At 44.8% G+C, this 13,487-nt stretch overlaps 1 protein-coding gene across 6 annotated transcripts in view; it reads right to left on the reverse strand.

Annotated features, from left to right (window-relative positions):
* FAM135A (family with sequence similarity 135 member A) overlaps positions 1 to 13,487 on the reverse strand; it is an 863,965-nt gene that overhangs the window by 428,167 nt on the left and 422,311 nt on the right. For 4 of the 6 annotated variants that reach the window (XM_069235714.1, XM_069235716.1, XM_069235719.1 and 1 more), the window contains exons 9-10: positions 13,220 to 13,373; positions 9,716 to 9,793 (exon numbers count right to left, since the gene is read on the reverse strand). In XM_069235714.1, the coding sequence (XP_069091815.1) occupies positions 9,716 to 9,793; positions 13,220 to 13,373 (232 nt within the window). The remainder of the gene's footprint in view (positions 1 to 9,715; positions 9,794 to 13,219; positions 13,374 to 13,487) is intronic. The other 2 variants (XM_069235715.1, XM_069235717.1) reach the window with 1 other exon arrangement.

Consider the following 13,487-nt stretch of genomic DNA (forward strand, 5'->3'; position numbering starts at 1 on the left):
CCAACAGATCCACGAATGGGAGATTCATCCCCAAATACTAAACACTTACATCCAAAGATGGGGAACACCACAAATAGACCTATTTGCAACAAAAGAAAACACAAAATGCCAAAACTTCGCATCCAGATACCCACAGGATCAGTCTCAGGGCAATGCATTATGGATGAGTTGGTCAGGGATATCTGCATATGCTTTTCCCCCTCTCCCACTCCTTCCATATCTGGTAAACAAATTGAGTCAAAACAAACTCCGACTCATACTAATAGCACCAACTTGGGCAAGACAACCTTGGTACACAACACTACTAGACCTCTCAGTAGTGCCTCACGTCAAACTACCAAACAGACCAGATCTGTTAACTCAACACAAACAACAGATCAGACACCCAAATCCAGCATCGCTGGACTCGAAAGAATTCTTCGAAGAAAAACAACTTGTAACACTCCGAGCCCAACACTAGATGGCGGGATGTGCAAAGCATGTGTATCTGCAGCTACACATGCCATCGAACATATATATATATATATATATATATATATATATATATATATATATATATATATACACACACACATATTCACAAAGCTACGCACAAAAACGGGACATGCCAGATATAAAAGTGAGTGTGAAGTCGTTAGTCCTTCTTTTATGTCTGACCTAGCCCTGAAGGTCATGAGCGAGGAGGTGGCACTCCACCACAGAGGAGAGGATGCCAAAGGATGCTCGAGGCACAAAAATGTCCACCTGTTGGGATTTGCTGAAAGGTCAGAAGGCCCTAGTGTAGAGCTCTTCATTGAAACCTGACTGACGGATACAGTACTAGTGAACAGAATACTGAAACTCTTCTCGGTGGAGCGGGCACATCAAATACCTAGCAAGCCGCCACCCCGAGAGCCCCACCACGACCCATCATTGCCTGACTTCTTAACTATCAGGACCATGACCTGGTGTTGCAGCAGTTTCAGACGAGGGGCCCCTGGCACTATGGAGAGACGTGTCATGTCTTCTCCACCCCGGAGGATGTGTGGACTTGGCTCCACGCCAAGGGGTTGGCTCAGACCGCCTCTGAAAAGTCGGCAAATGGCTGGTGCCCCGGCCTAGGTGCGGGGAACGCAAGAATGATAAAACTTGCTCCTTTTGAGACTGGGCAGCGGCGGAACGGCGTGGGCGACGAAAGAGGCCTCCCAGCAAGCATGAATCCCTTTGCTCTTCTGTGATCTGGGCAGGCCTCGGATTCTGACTCTGACATGAGCATGAGTGGCTGTGTGACCTCGACCACTGGCACTCTTCCTGGGCTCAAAACTCATGCAACAGGCAGCGGATGACTTGCTGTGCAGGCCCACCTGGGTCCAAAGGTCACATACCCGCAGGGACGGAGCACAGGCAGGGTTGCGTATCACCAAGGTAAGCCACTGTGATCCTTGTGGGCTGTGCTTTTAACCAATGCGCAGTGCTTTTAACCAATGTGCAGTCTGCTGAGCAACTGGGGATTCTTGCTCCCTCTAAAGTAAGTGTTTTTGTATTGCATTTGAGTCATCTTACAGGAATTGTTGTCTGATTTTCTGTAAACCTTGAGACTTCCTATGTTGCTTAGTATGTTAGACATTGCAAACTCAAAGTGGTGTTCCACAAGGTGTTCCAAAGTAGAATAGAAAAGAACAGATGGCAGACAAGTAGAGATGTCTGTGCTTCATACCCAACAGAGGGAAATACATTTAGTAAAAAAAAAAAAAAAAAAACCTTGAACTCAACCTTATAGTAATGACGAGAAATATATCATAGAGGTGCATACTTCATGCTATTGTCTATTATGAGTACAATGAACACATAGGTTTTACATCACCTATACTACATAAAACTGATGGGTTCGACAGAGATATTTGCAAGAGATGCAGTTTTTCTGAAAACACTAACCATGTTCAGGATTTCCGCCATGAATTGATAATGTCCAGACACAGACTGTCACTGCTGTTACTTTGGGTTTACTGGTATACCCCAGTAGACTCATTAGATACTTAAACCTGATAGGTCAAAGGCAGATCGCAATTTTTTTTAATTTGCTTGATGGTTAAAAGAGCTCCTCAACAAAATAAACGAACGGTATGTTCTATACTTCAATATTAAGGAAGACCCATTCTGTAATCTTTTCAATACAGATCAGAGATCTAGGAAAGTCAAGTCAAGCCAAATTCAGGGCACTTTTGTTCAACCTGAGAGACTGATCAAACAGATTCCTTATCGATGTATTTACATTTGTGTTCTTAGGTATGTTAGTACTGGTCAATGGCCCCACTTAAAAAGAGATGCAATGATTTTCCTAGCCTGTTTGTCATATTATTGTTGCTTTTGCAAAAGCCTTTGATGCTTCAGATACACTGGAATGTTAGATTATTCATGTCAGTCAGGTTATTTTATTTAAATTAGGAATACAGCCCAAAAATAAGAACAGCTAGAAGGGGGTGGGGGGCATGGCCAAGATGGAGGCCGCATCGGTCACACTTTAGAAAGCTGTGTAGCAGGCCTGCAAATAATCCTTTGCTTATCCTTCCAACCCAGCCGACAATGACCAGCACACGCCGTACAGGCTGCCCACCCTGGGAGGAGCCAACGTGCCTACTGCTTTATATGAACATTCTATAAAGGCAGCACATAAGAATATCATGATGGTGAAGCTTAAAATTACTAAGAGTCTGACAAAGGACCCAGTGATCCTGCCCAACCCTCTATTCCCACAGATGGAGCCTTAAACACCATGAGTCAACTTGAAGCCACTCTTCACAAACACTCTGCCCTATCTGAGAAAGTACTTAACACGATTGTTGACACTAAAACAGCACTGGAGGCCAAAATCAACACCATCTCCCTAGATGTGCACCTACTAAGGAAAGATCATCGAAAGCTGGCAGACCAGGTAGACAATGTACAGTGGGCCTTAGCCACCAGATGACCTATGGTAAAGGAGCTACAGGCACAACTAAAGGTCATGAGCGAGGAGGTGGCCCTCCTCCACCACAGAGGAGAGGATGCCAAAGGATGCTTGAGGCACAAAAACGTCCACCTGTTGGGATTTCCTGAAAGGTCAGGAGGCCCTAGTGTAGAGCTCTTCATTGAAACCTGACTGATGGATACAGTACTAGTGAATAGAATACTGAATCTCTTCTCAGTGGAGCGGGCACATCAAATACCTAGCAAGCCGTTACCCGCGAGAGCCCCACCACGGCCCCTCATTGCCTGACTTCTTAACTATCAGGACCATGACCTGGTGTTGCAGCAGTTTCAGACGAGGGGCCCCTGGCACTATGGAGAGACGTGTCATTTCTTCTCCACCCCGGAGGATGTGTGGACTTGGCTCCAACATCCTCTGAAAAGTCAGCAAATGGCTGGTGCCCCGGCCTAGGTGAGGGAAACGCAAGAATGTTAAAACGTGCTCCTTTTGAGACTGGGCAGCGGCGGAACGGCGTGGGCGACGAAAGAGGCCTCCCAGCAAGCATGAATCCCTTTGCTCTTCTGTGATCTGGGCAGGCCTCGGACTCTGACTCTGACATGAGCATGAGTGGCTCTGTGACCTCGACCACTGGCACTCTTCCTGGGCTCAAAACTCATGCAACAGGCAGCGGATGACTTGCTGTGCAGGCCCACCTGGGTCCAAAGGTCACATACCCGCAGGGATGGAGCACAGGCAGGGTTGCGTATCACCAAAGTAAGCCCCTGTGATCCTTGTGGGCTGGATGGCAGGCACTCTGAGTCGGGCCCACACTAATGAGAAAGTGGATACTAGATCTTCCATGCCCAACAGAGACTCCAAAGTAGACATGTTTCACCCAGTGGTCAGGTTATTCAATTATTAGTTGTCTGTTGCATGTGTATGGCCCAGGCCTTGAATGTCACCTGACCTGGCGAGGAACAGTTGTTATTTTTTTTTTTTTTTTAATTTTCTGTGATTGTTTTCATAGAGTCTTTCCACACTACTAGCCGATTCTCCTGTGCATCTCAGTGGTGGGGATGGCTGTGGCAAGCAAGAGTGACTAACGCTGGGCATGGCATGCATGGGGGACTGGGGCAACGGCCCAATTACTGGAACACAAACTATGTCACAGGCCTAGTCTTAACCCACAGTACAATGTGATAAAATGGAAAGTGATAAACGATATTGGATTCATGCCTACCTCAAGTGCTGCCATGCACACATTGCAATGTTGCAAGAAACGCACCTAATGCTCACAGAACTTAACAAGGTCCTAACATAGTGCTGGGGATAGGTCTATGGCACCTCCTTGCATATGCACGGTGCCAGAGGATGATATATGATAATGGAAGGGCACATGGTTGGGGCCTGGTTGACCTTAGTGGGGGTGTATGCATTCAACCCTAATCAGTCAGACATCCTTGATGCACATATTCGTGCACTTTTTTGTGATCCCCTGCCCCCAACTTGCTGGGTGTCCGGTGTGCAGACTAACTTTGTGCCAGATGTGCATTGTGATAGTTCTTTCCCTGTCATGTATCAGAATGGCACAACACTTCCACAAAAGGCTGACCCAAAGACGATTATATGATGTGTGATGACTGGGGCATCCAGTGGACCATGACTATTCGTTTTACTCCCCGGACCATGATATTCACCCTAGACTAGATCTCATCTTATGTACCGACCAACTGGGGGAGCAGGTTATCCGTTTGGAGTACCTGGCCTGCAATCTGTCAGACCACTGTCCATTGCAATTACCCATATAGTGGGGCAGACCATGCCTGAGGATACTCAAATGACGGCAGCAGACTGAAGCACTGCCAATCACCCATTCAGGGAAGATCTGTCTAAGTGCATCACTCAACACTTCGACCTCAATACAGGAACCACCCCATCCAGGGATCTGGAATGGGATGTATACAAAGTGGTCATCACACAACCACCACATTGGGGAAGGGGGGGTACAATCAGCCCTGCAAAAGCAACTGATAGCACTTGAGAGGGAGCTACACCCTCTTGAGACGGAGTTGGCTAATCACACCGCGGAGATTAAAATGCTCCAGAAACTGCATAAATAGTACAAGGAGGCATTAATATGCTTGGAAAGACATGCCTACAAGCATCGCCTGACCATGCTACATGCTGAAGGAGACCAGCTGGAGAGGATGTTGGAGCAACTGGTTAAGGAGGACAACAGCGTACTTCTATCGGAGCCATCAGATGGGGCGATGGCTCACTGGTAGTCACACAGGCTGATATTAACAATGCCTTTTGTGATTATTATCTCACTTTGTACTGAACACTCCTCCTGTTCTAATGCATAGGTTCTTGAGAGGAATGATGCTGCCCTGTTGTCCGCACTCCAGCAGGCTGAACTAGATGAGCCACCATACAATTAAAAAACACATGTTCACTGCTAGCATTGGCTGTAGGCCTAAATGGTGGCAAAAATTAAATAAATAAAAAGTGATACACACATGGTATATAATTGAGGGTGGGTTAGCCACTAACGTTTAACTCGCTAAAGCTCAGTTTCTCGTCTTGTCAACACTCAAAGAAGTGATTTCAGAAATTGGAGCTGGGGTGGACTCAAACAAACAAGTTACTTACCTTTGATAATACACTTTCTGGTAGAGACTCTATCTAGCTACAGATTCCTTACCCTTAGAATCTCCTGGCGTCAGCTTGGAATTTTGAACTTTTGCAGAGCTATACCCTTGAGCGCACCGTCGGGTGGTGTCGTTTGGCGTCATCGATGTCGTTGGAGCCATCTGTGAGGTCACAGTCGCCTATAAAGGCACCACCCAGGCGCACTTACGTCAGTTTTTTTTGCACAAACTTTCACACCAGAAGCCGGAGCCATGGAAAGAACTAACAGGTTGTCTGTGCCAAAAAAACTAGAGCCCCGAAGGGGACAATTTCTGCTCCTAGAAGACATGTCCGCAAAGCGAGGAGGCATGGGTGTGTGTAAGGAATCTGCAGCTAGATAGTCTCTACCAGGTAATGCATTACCAAAGGTAAGTAACTCGTTCATCTGATAGAGACTTCTAGCTGCAGATTCTTTAGCTTTAGAATAGAGATACCCAAGCCATCTGGCGGTTGGGTCTGACCCAATCGCAGCTGACTAACCACCACTGAAGATCTTTCACAGTTCCCACCGAGATTTGAACCATGTCGTTGAGATTTCCCTGATGCTGTGCCGACTGGAATGTCAGATCCCACTGCAGAACCATCTTGCATGTTTTAATTTACTAACAGGATTCAGGAGGCCATGAGGCCCAGCATCCTCAGAGGCAGTCTCATCGGAATCCAGGACAGAAGCCGAAACATCAGACTCCTAGCCCGAATATCCTAGATTTGCTGCTCAACAGGATAGGCCAGAAACTGTACTGTGTCCAGAACAGCTCCGATGAAAGGGAGCGTCTGAGAGGGAGTCAGTTGTGACTTTGGCACGGTTATACTGAACCCCAGCGAATGCAGGAGATTTGTCTTAGTCTGAAGGTGGGTGATGACTGCCTGGGGCGACGGAGCCTTCAATAGCCAGTCGTCGAGGTAGGGGAAGACTGAAACCCCTAGCTTGCACAGATAAACTGCGACCACTGCCATCACCTTGGTTAACACCAAAGGGGCACTGGTAATGCCAAAGGGTAGCACAGTAAACTGAAAGTGCTTGTGGCCTACCTTGAAGGAATTAGCACCTGTAGGCAGGCAGGATGGGGATGTGGAAATACACATCCTGAAAGATCAACAATACCATCCAGTCTCCTTGGTCTAGGGCAGACAAGACTTGAGCCAGAGTGAGCATTTGGAATTTCTCCTTTTTGAGGAAGAGAGTGACGTACCGCAAATCCAGAATAGGGCGAAGGCCCTTGTCCTTCTTAGGTATCAGAAAGTAGCAAAATAACAACCAGTGCCTAATTCTGATATTGGGACCCTTTCTATGGCTCCCTTGGCCAAGAGAGCCGTAACTTCCGTACCGGAGCAAAATCAAGTGATCCTCCATCAGCTGTTCATTTGAGGGAGGCATTGGGGGAGGAAAAGACTGGAAGGGGAGGGAGTAGCCCTTCTGTATGATCTGTAAGACCCATTTGTCGGATGTGATGGACCACCAGTGAGGGAGATTAAATTAAATCCTCCCTCCAACTGGACGGGCATGGTCTTGCAGAATCATATTAGGAGGGCTTGGAAGCCGTGAGGTGGGGATCTGGGGGGCTGGGTGGTGGACGGCTTCTGGCCAGGCCTCTGGGTCTGAAGGCTCCATGCCCTCATCCCCGCACAGGATGCTGACCTGGAGGAGGATTGTGGCTGGTCTGTGGATGGCGTGGTATCCCGCCCCTTCCGAAGCCTTGAAAGGGGAGATAGACAGACCGTTGGCAAGGGGTCGCCGAGAGGCCCAAGGACTTGGCTGTAGCCCGGGAGGCCTTGAAGCGCTCCAGTGCCGAGCCTGCCTTTTCCCCAAAAAAGCAGGTCCCAACGAAGGGCATGTCCATAAGCTTTGCCTGGACATCCCCCAAAATGCCACAGGACATAGCCAGGCGCGGCACTGAAGGGCCACTGTCGAGAAAATTGCCCTGCCCAGCAGTTCCATTGTGTCCAAACCACACCTGATGGTAAACTTGGCTGCATTTCTCCCATCTTTAACTGTATGTGAGAGAGTGGCCCGCATGTCCTCAGGGACCTGAGACAGCACCTGCGCCACCATATTCCATAGTGTAAGGGAAAGTGGCCCCAAAAGGCATGGGGTGTTAACCGACCTCAATGACAGGCTGGAGGAAGAAAACATATTTTTTCCCAATTGGTCCAACCTCTCGGGTTCCGATGACAAAGCCTCTGGCTGAAGCACCTCCATCAAGATGTTAGTCTTGACCTGCTCTATGGGGAGCTCAAGGTCCAGACCTCAACTGTCCTGAGTTCCACCACTGCATACAATGCACCCTCCTCCGTACCCACAGTAGGAAGTGACAGCATGCCAGTATCTGGAGAGGTGTTCAGTCTACTGGCCTCTCCTTGTTCCTCATACCTGTCTATATGCTCTAACTGGGAATCTAGAAGGTCATGATAAACCTCCCTTCCCTCACCAGTATCTGGCTGTCCGTACAAATGCTCAGGCAATGATCTGGCACCTATGGGTGTCGGTGTGCAAAACTGTTCTGGCTCCGGATCATCGGTTATTAGAATGGGGCTTGCGTCACCGGGGGTGTTGATGTCAGGAGCGACGCCAGAGGTCGACTGTGCAGACCCAGCGTCATTCCAGAGCGGATATCAGATCCAAGAGACACAATCAGCGCTGAAGCCACCAGCATGTAACCTGATGGGACCCGTGCCAACCCCGCGGGGCCCAAAGGAGCTCCAGCAGAACCAGCCCACCCAAATACGAGACACATGGCCTCGTAAAATTCTTTGAGCTCAGCAGGGGTTGCTCCGGCTCACAGAAAGGGTCAGCCCTGTGACCGGTTCAGCAGAACCATGCCTGGAACATCGAAGTTCCTGACTCGTCTTGTCAGTCAACGGACGAGGTGAAGTCAAAGTCGTCTTGGGACTTCTTCTTCTTTTTGTGTCTCTTACCCAAGTGCTCGGAGGACCTCGAATGGGATGAAAAGGACTTAGGTGTCCTGGAGCGGTCCCATGACCACCTCCTCAACTGGGACTGCGACCTCCCAGGAGTCGTGCCAGCCCATGTTGACTGCTGGGCTGCCATGAGCTTCAGGGACCGCTACCTCAAAGCTTTCGGAGCCATGGCCCGGCAGTCGGAACACACCTTCGAGGCTTGGTCTCGGTCTAGGCACCAGAGACATACTTGGTCAGTCACCGACATGGCGCGGTGGCAGGCGCCACATGGCTTGAACCCCATCTTCCTGGAAGCCATCCTGCACAGAAGCAAAAAAGTCTTGACAAAAAGGTCGAAAAAGGCCTGTCAGAAAAGACAGAGGGTAACTTGATTCCAGATTTGAGCTTTAACTGGCGTGGACGGAAAAGAACTGAAGTACGTGCGCATGGGCGGTGCCTTTATAGACGACCATGACGTCACAGACAGCTCCAATGATGCCGATGACGCCACGCGGATACGAATGATGCCACCCAATGGCGCGCTCAAGGGTATTGATTGCTCTGCAAAAGTTCAAGATTACAAGTTAACACCAGGAAATTCTAAAGATGAGGAATCTTCTGCTAGAAGTCTCTATCAGATATATATGTGCAATAACATGGATACTCACTGATAATCTTGGACGTCCAACCCCAGTCAGGCATTCAGGATTTCCTGATTTAATAATCATGAGACTACGGGTCATTATGTATTTATGGATTATGCTGAAAACCTGATGTAGTGCAGTTCATGAGTGAGTGAGTGCCCATAATCTGAATAACATTTTTAACCTGCACAAGTTTTTTATTGAAACCACAAATTATCCCCAAGTGTATCCTTTTCAACCAACAATTAGTCAGATATACCAGCATTTATTTGGCCCATCAATATCATCACCATGAAGCATTTCTAAGTAAAACAAGTCAGATTACAAAGCACAGTAAGACAGTTTGCAGAAAAATTCACGGGTGACAGTTGTTAATTGAACTCCTAGACAAACCAGCACTGCTTCTTGAGAGGATCTCTTTCTGGAAATACTGAGCCATATCCATGTCTGGGCTCAAGCAGAATTGACATTTTTCTATTAAGACGCTTGCATAGGAAAAACAATATTCTCTTCAAAAAATAACTACAGAATAACATAGCCTACTTTTATAACATACCTAGACTGGCGACTCTTGGGGTTCCGAGGTACTTTCTTCTGAGAAGGCGTTCATAAAGGGCCTGCATGCTGGACTTGGCTAGTTATAAGGATTGCACATATGTACTAATTACTACACTCCTCAGATATTTGTGCTTTATTACTTGGCTTATAGTTAGTAAGAAAGCTGAGAAATAATTTAAAAGCTAGTGGAAATATATAGATAATTTGAGGCAGAAGCTTAAAAAGTTTGCAGGATTTATTAGAAGTATGTTAATGATGTACATTTAGGCTGTCTACAGCGCTCAAACAAGCTTCGGGCAACTTTTGCTTTCGGAATTTATATATATTTATTTATATATACATATAATTTATGGAGTATGACAAGCCTCGTGGATATAATATCAAACCGTGCACCGTACCGCACAAATATTTCAGAAATTAGCTGTCCATTCCATTTTTTCCCAAAAATAAGATGGCGAATCACAATTGTAGCTTCAAATAATAAATGTACATCATAAAAGTGAGAGAAGCAGAAACAATAAATGAATAGCTCAAGCAACAGAAGTAAAAAAAAGAAAAACGAAGAAATATTACACAACTGTTACATAACCATGTTGCAAACTTAAGAAAAGTGTTGCAGAATGATAAATATATTGAAGGTGCTGTGGTGCAAATAACTATCGTTGACTTTGCAGTTAAACGTGGGTGATTACAATAGTCTTTGCTTCTTGCAATTGTCTTAGTAAAAAAAAAAAAAGTATATTAGTAACGTTATTATCTGCATCACAGCATTAGTCAATTAAGCCACACAAAGTTTCCCCTCAGTATTATCATGCACAACCTTAAAAAAAACAAAATCACAATCGATTAATGGGCAATTCATAAAAGCACAAAAACCATCGACATAGGGAGAACAAACAGAAAATGGAAGTTACCAACAAATTATACATAAACCCGAATTGCAATTAAAATGAAAGGCAACATTCTCATGATATGTAAAGCATACATTATCTGGTGCGCGTTTAAGAAAGTGAAAGAGTTAAGAAATAATTTTTTATGTGGCTACATTTCACTTTCAGTTTTGATTCAATTTCTATGATTGCGTGACGACGGTAAAGTCTGCTGGTTGTCTTCTCACCCGAGACGGGAGGTAGGAAAACGAGGAAACGCCCCAAGAAGCATTTTTCAAGGGTGTTCACCCCAAAATAGAAGGAGCAGCATTTGAGGGCTTTTTTTCAGCGATTAAACCTCTTTTAACTTAAATGACTCGAAACAAAAGACAAGAATAATGTTTTTATTTGTGAAAAGACAGCACGCAAAAGATTATTAGTTACTTCTTGCTGCTGTACATTTTGCTTGCTCCCCATATTTAATTTAAGATAAAATGGCATCAACAATCACTCGATAGTAAAGCTAATCAAATACATGTTATAGTTATATATTTACTAGTTTTGTGTAGTGATGCATGCTACGTGGATAGTAACGTTTTATTCTTATAGTCTAAGGGATGTAATATGACTATTATGGGCACAATAGTATACTCCCAGGTTTCTCCACTCTTGTCAAGAAGACAGAGAAGGCAGAGAAGAAATCGCATCCTCCCTTCGGGCTTCATCGTCAAAACCAAGGCCTTTCTTTCCGTGACATTGCACCTGGAGCGCTGGGGTGGAGCCCCACTTATTCAAGGGCCGTATTTGCAGATTGATCCCAGCCACTGTTTTCTGCACCACAGAAGCCTACAACTGAGTGACTGTTCCAGTATCTGTTCTAATTCTCTAATTCCGCTTAAGGGTGTTAACATTCATCTCTTCTAGCAGAAATAAGTATCAAGCTGCTCTTTGACACGGAGACTATTATTGAAAGTTGGCAGTCCTAGGCTAAAACTCATGGCAAGCACTTGATTCCTAATGTTAAAATTAAAATATGGTTGCTTCTCACTGAAAATGTCTTTTTAAATAACTTAGAAAGCAAAAGGGCAGTGGTGCGCAGCTATGTACATGTCACAGTACCAGTCTGTAATGTGCTAGCAAGAGTAAATAGAGAAAGTTATATTATACACTGCAACACCTTACCAAAACACCTTTAATTAAAATGTGCTTCTCCTGTAGTCATTTTAACATGGTTTTGGGAGTGTTCTTATACAAAGAAACCTTAACCAGTAGTCTTCAATTCTGCTTAAATTTGTATCTTTTAAGATGCAGGTGGAAACATATATCTTTCTGTTTGCGGACTTTAAACAGAATGGTGTGTCCCACACTGCACTCAGGCACCTTGAGAGACAATCATCAAGGCATACTGTGCCTATTTAACACATACTTAATGGGCTTAGACTTGAAGTAAACAAATTATACCAAAGGGAAAGCAATGACCAAAACAATCATTCGTGCACAACACGAGGTAGACAGGTAGTGGATTCTACCAGTGGTCTGTGCCAGGATCTACCGGGACCTCTCAATGTTTTGAGGCCTGGCACTAGCCAATACCTTATGATTTTACTAAAAAGCTATGTAAAATATTCTTACTTATAGGAGTGTTGAGCCAGCCGTCTTCATCCACTGGCCTGTTATTGTGCCATACTCATTTTTTGCATCCCAATACAGCACGGGTCAACAGATTTCAGCCACTGGCTAACGTCAATGTGAGTGACAGTATTCTGTCCTTGTACAAATATAACATCCATATATAAAGTAGTTCCCTTAAGGTGAAAGGGACTACTATAGCAATGTGTAAGTATTTTTTTGCTTTTCTATGACCTAGCAGGGTCCGTAACATTAAACTTTTGCAAAAAAACAAAACAATAATCGACAAAGTTAAAATGCTGGTAACCAATGCTGGACCAGTTGTCTTAGCCAATGATTGTTTTACATTTAAACTGCCAACAGTGTAATGGGATACTAAAGTCTCATTTATTTCCAACAAACACAACTGTCTATTCTTCCACAGGTTTAAAACATTTGCCTATTTATGAGCATCAGCTGATCCTGCATATTATTAATGTAAATATGGATCGATTTTCAGATTTGGTCTCAACAATTTTGATTCCTTTCACTTACTAGACCCTGCTTGCCATCAGTTCAACTGATTTTGCCAGCGTTTTGCCCCTACTGACAAAAAACAAAGCCGGTCATGTTATGCACACATATGAAAGAATATGGGAAGCTACACACATTCTGGGATTTAAGGACCATACACATACCATTTCTTTTTCTGCTTCTACCAGTCATCTCAGTGATCTCACAAAATACTCCTTTACATGAAGATTGTTGATACTTCAACTCATATCGTTTGTACTTCCAACTTATGAATGTTTATTGATAGAAATACTTTATCAGCCACTCTATCAAACATACAAGTGATTGACTACCCCGACTGTACCATGCCATCAAGGTAACAGATTTGTGATAAAAAGGTTAAGCTAGATTGGTTGTTATTTGTATTGGCCTAACTTTGTGTGTCCGAAGGGTAGTATGTAGTAAGAAATGTTTTCTTGATTGTGACAAAGAAAAGCTTAAGCTTAACATACCCAGCTCGATCCTGCGAGAAGAAGGAAGCTCCTTTGTTAGCATGATGAAATAACCATAGAGACCCTTGAATGCTAGCAGCAAACTAGCACATAAAGTATAGTGAAAATTGTAGGCGTGTTGCAAGAAGGACTCGGGAATAACAAAACTGTTACCCTGGAAAAAAGAGAACAGTTAATAAATAAAAGTCATTATCAAAAAACAAGCAAAGTACCACAAATGTAACAAATGAATTGGAAGACAGGGGAAAACTTAACAAAATCAAATATG

The sequence above is a fragment of the Pleurodeles waltl genome, chromosome 5 (genome assembly GCF_031143425.1).
Source record: "Pleurodeles waltl isolate 20211129_DDA chromosome 5, aPleWal1.hap1.20221129, whole genome shotgun sequence".
Lineage (NCBI taxonomy): Eukaryota > Metazoa > Chordata > Amphibia > Caudata > Salamandridae > Pleurodeles > Pleurodeles waltl.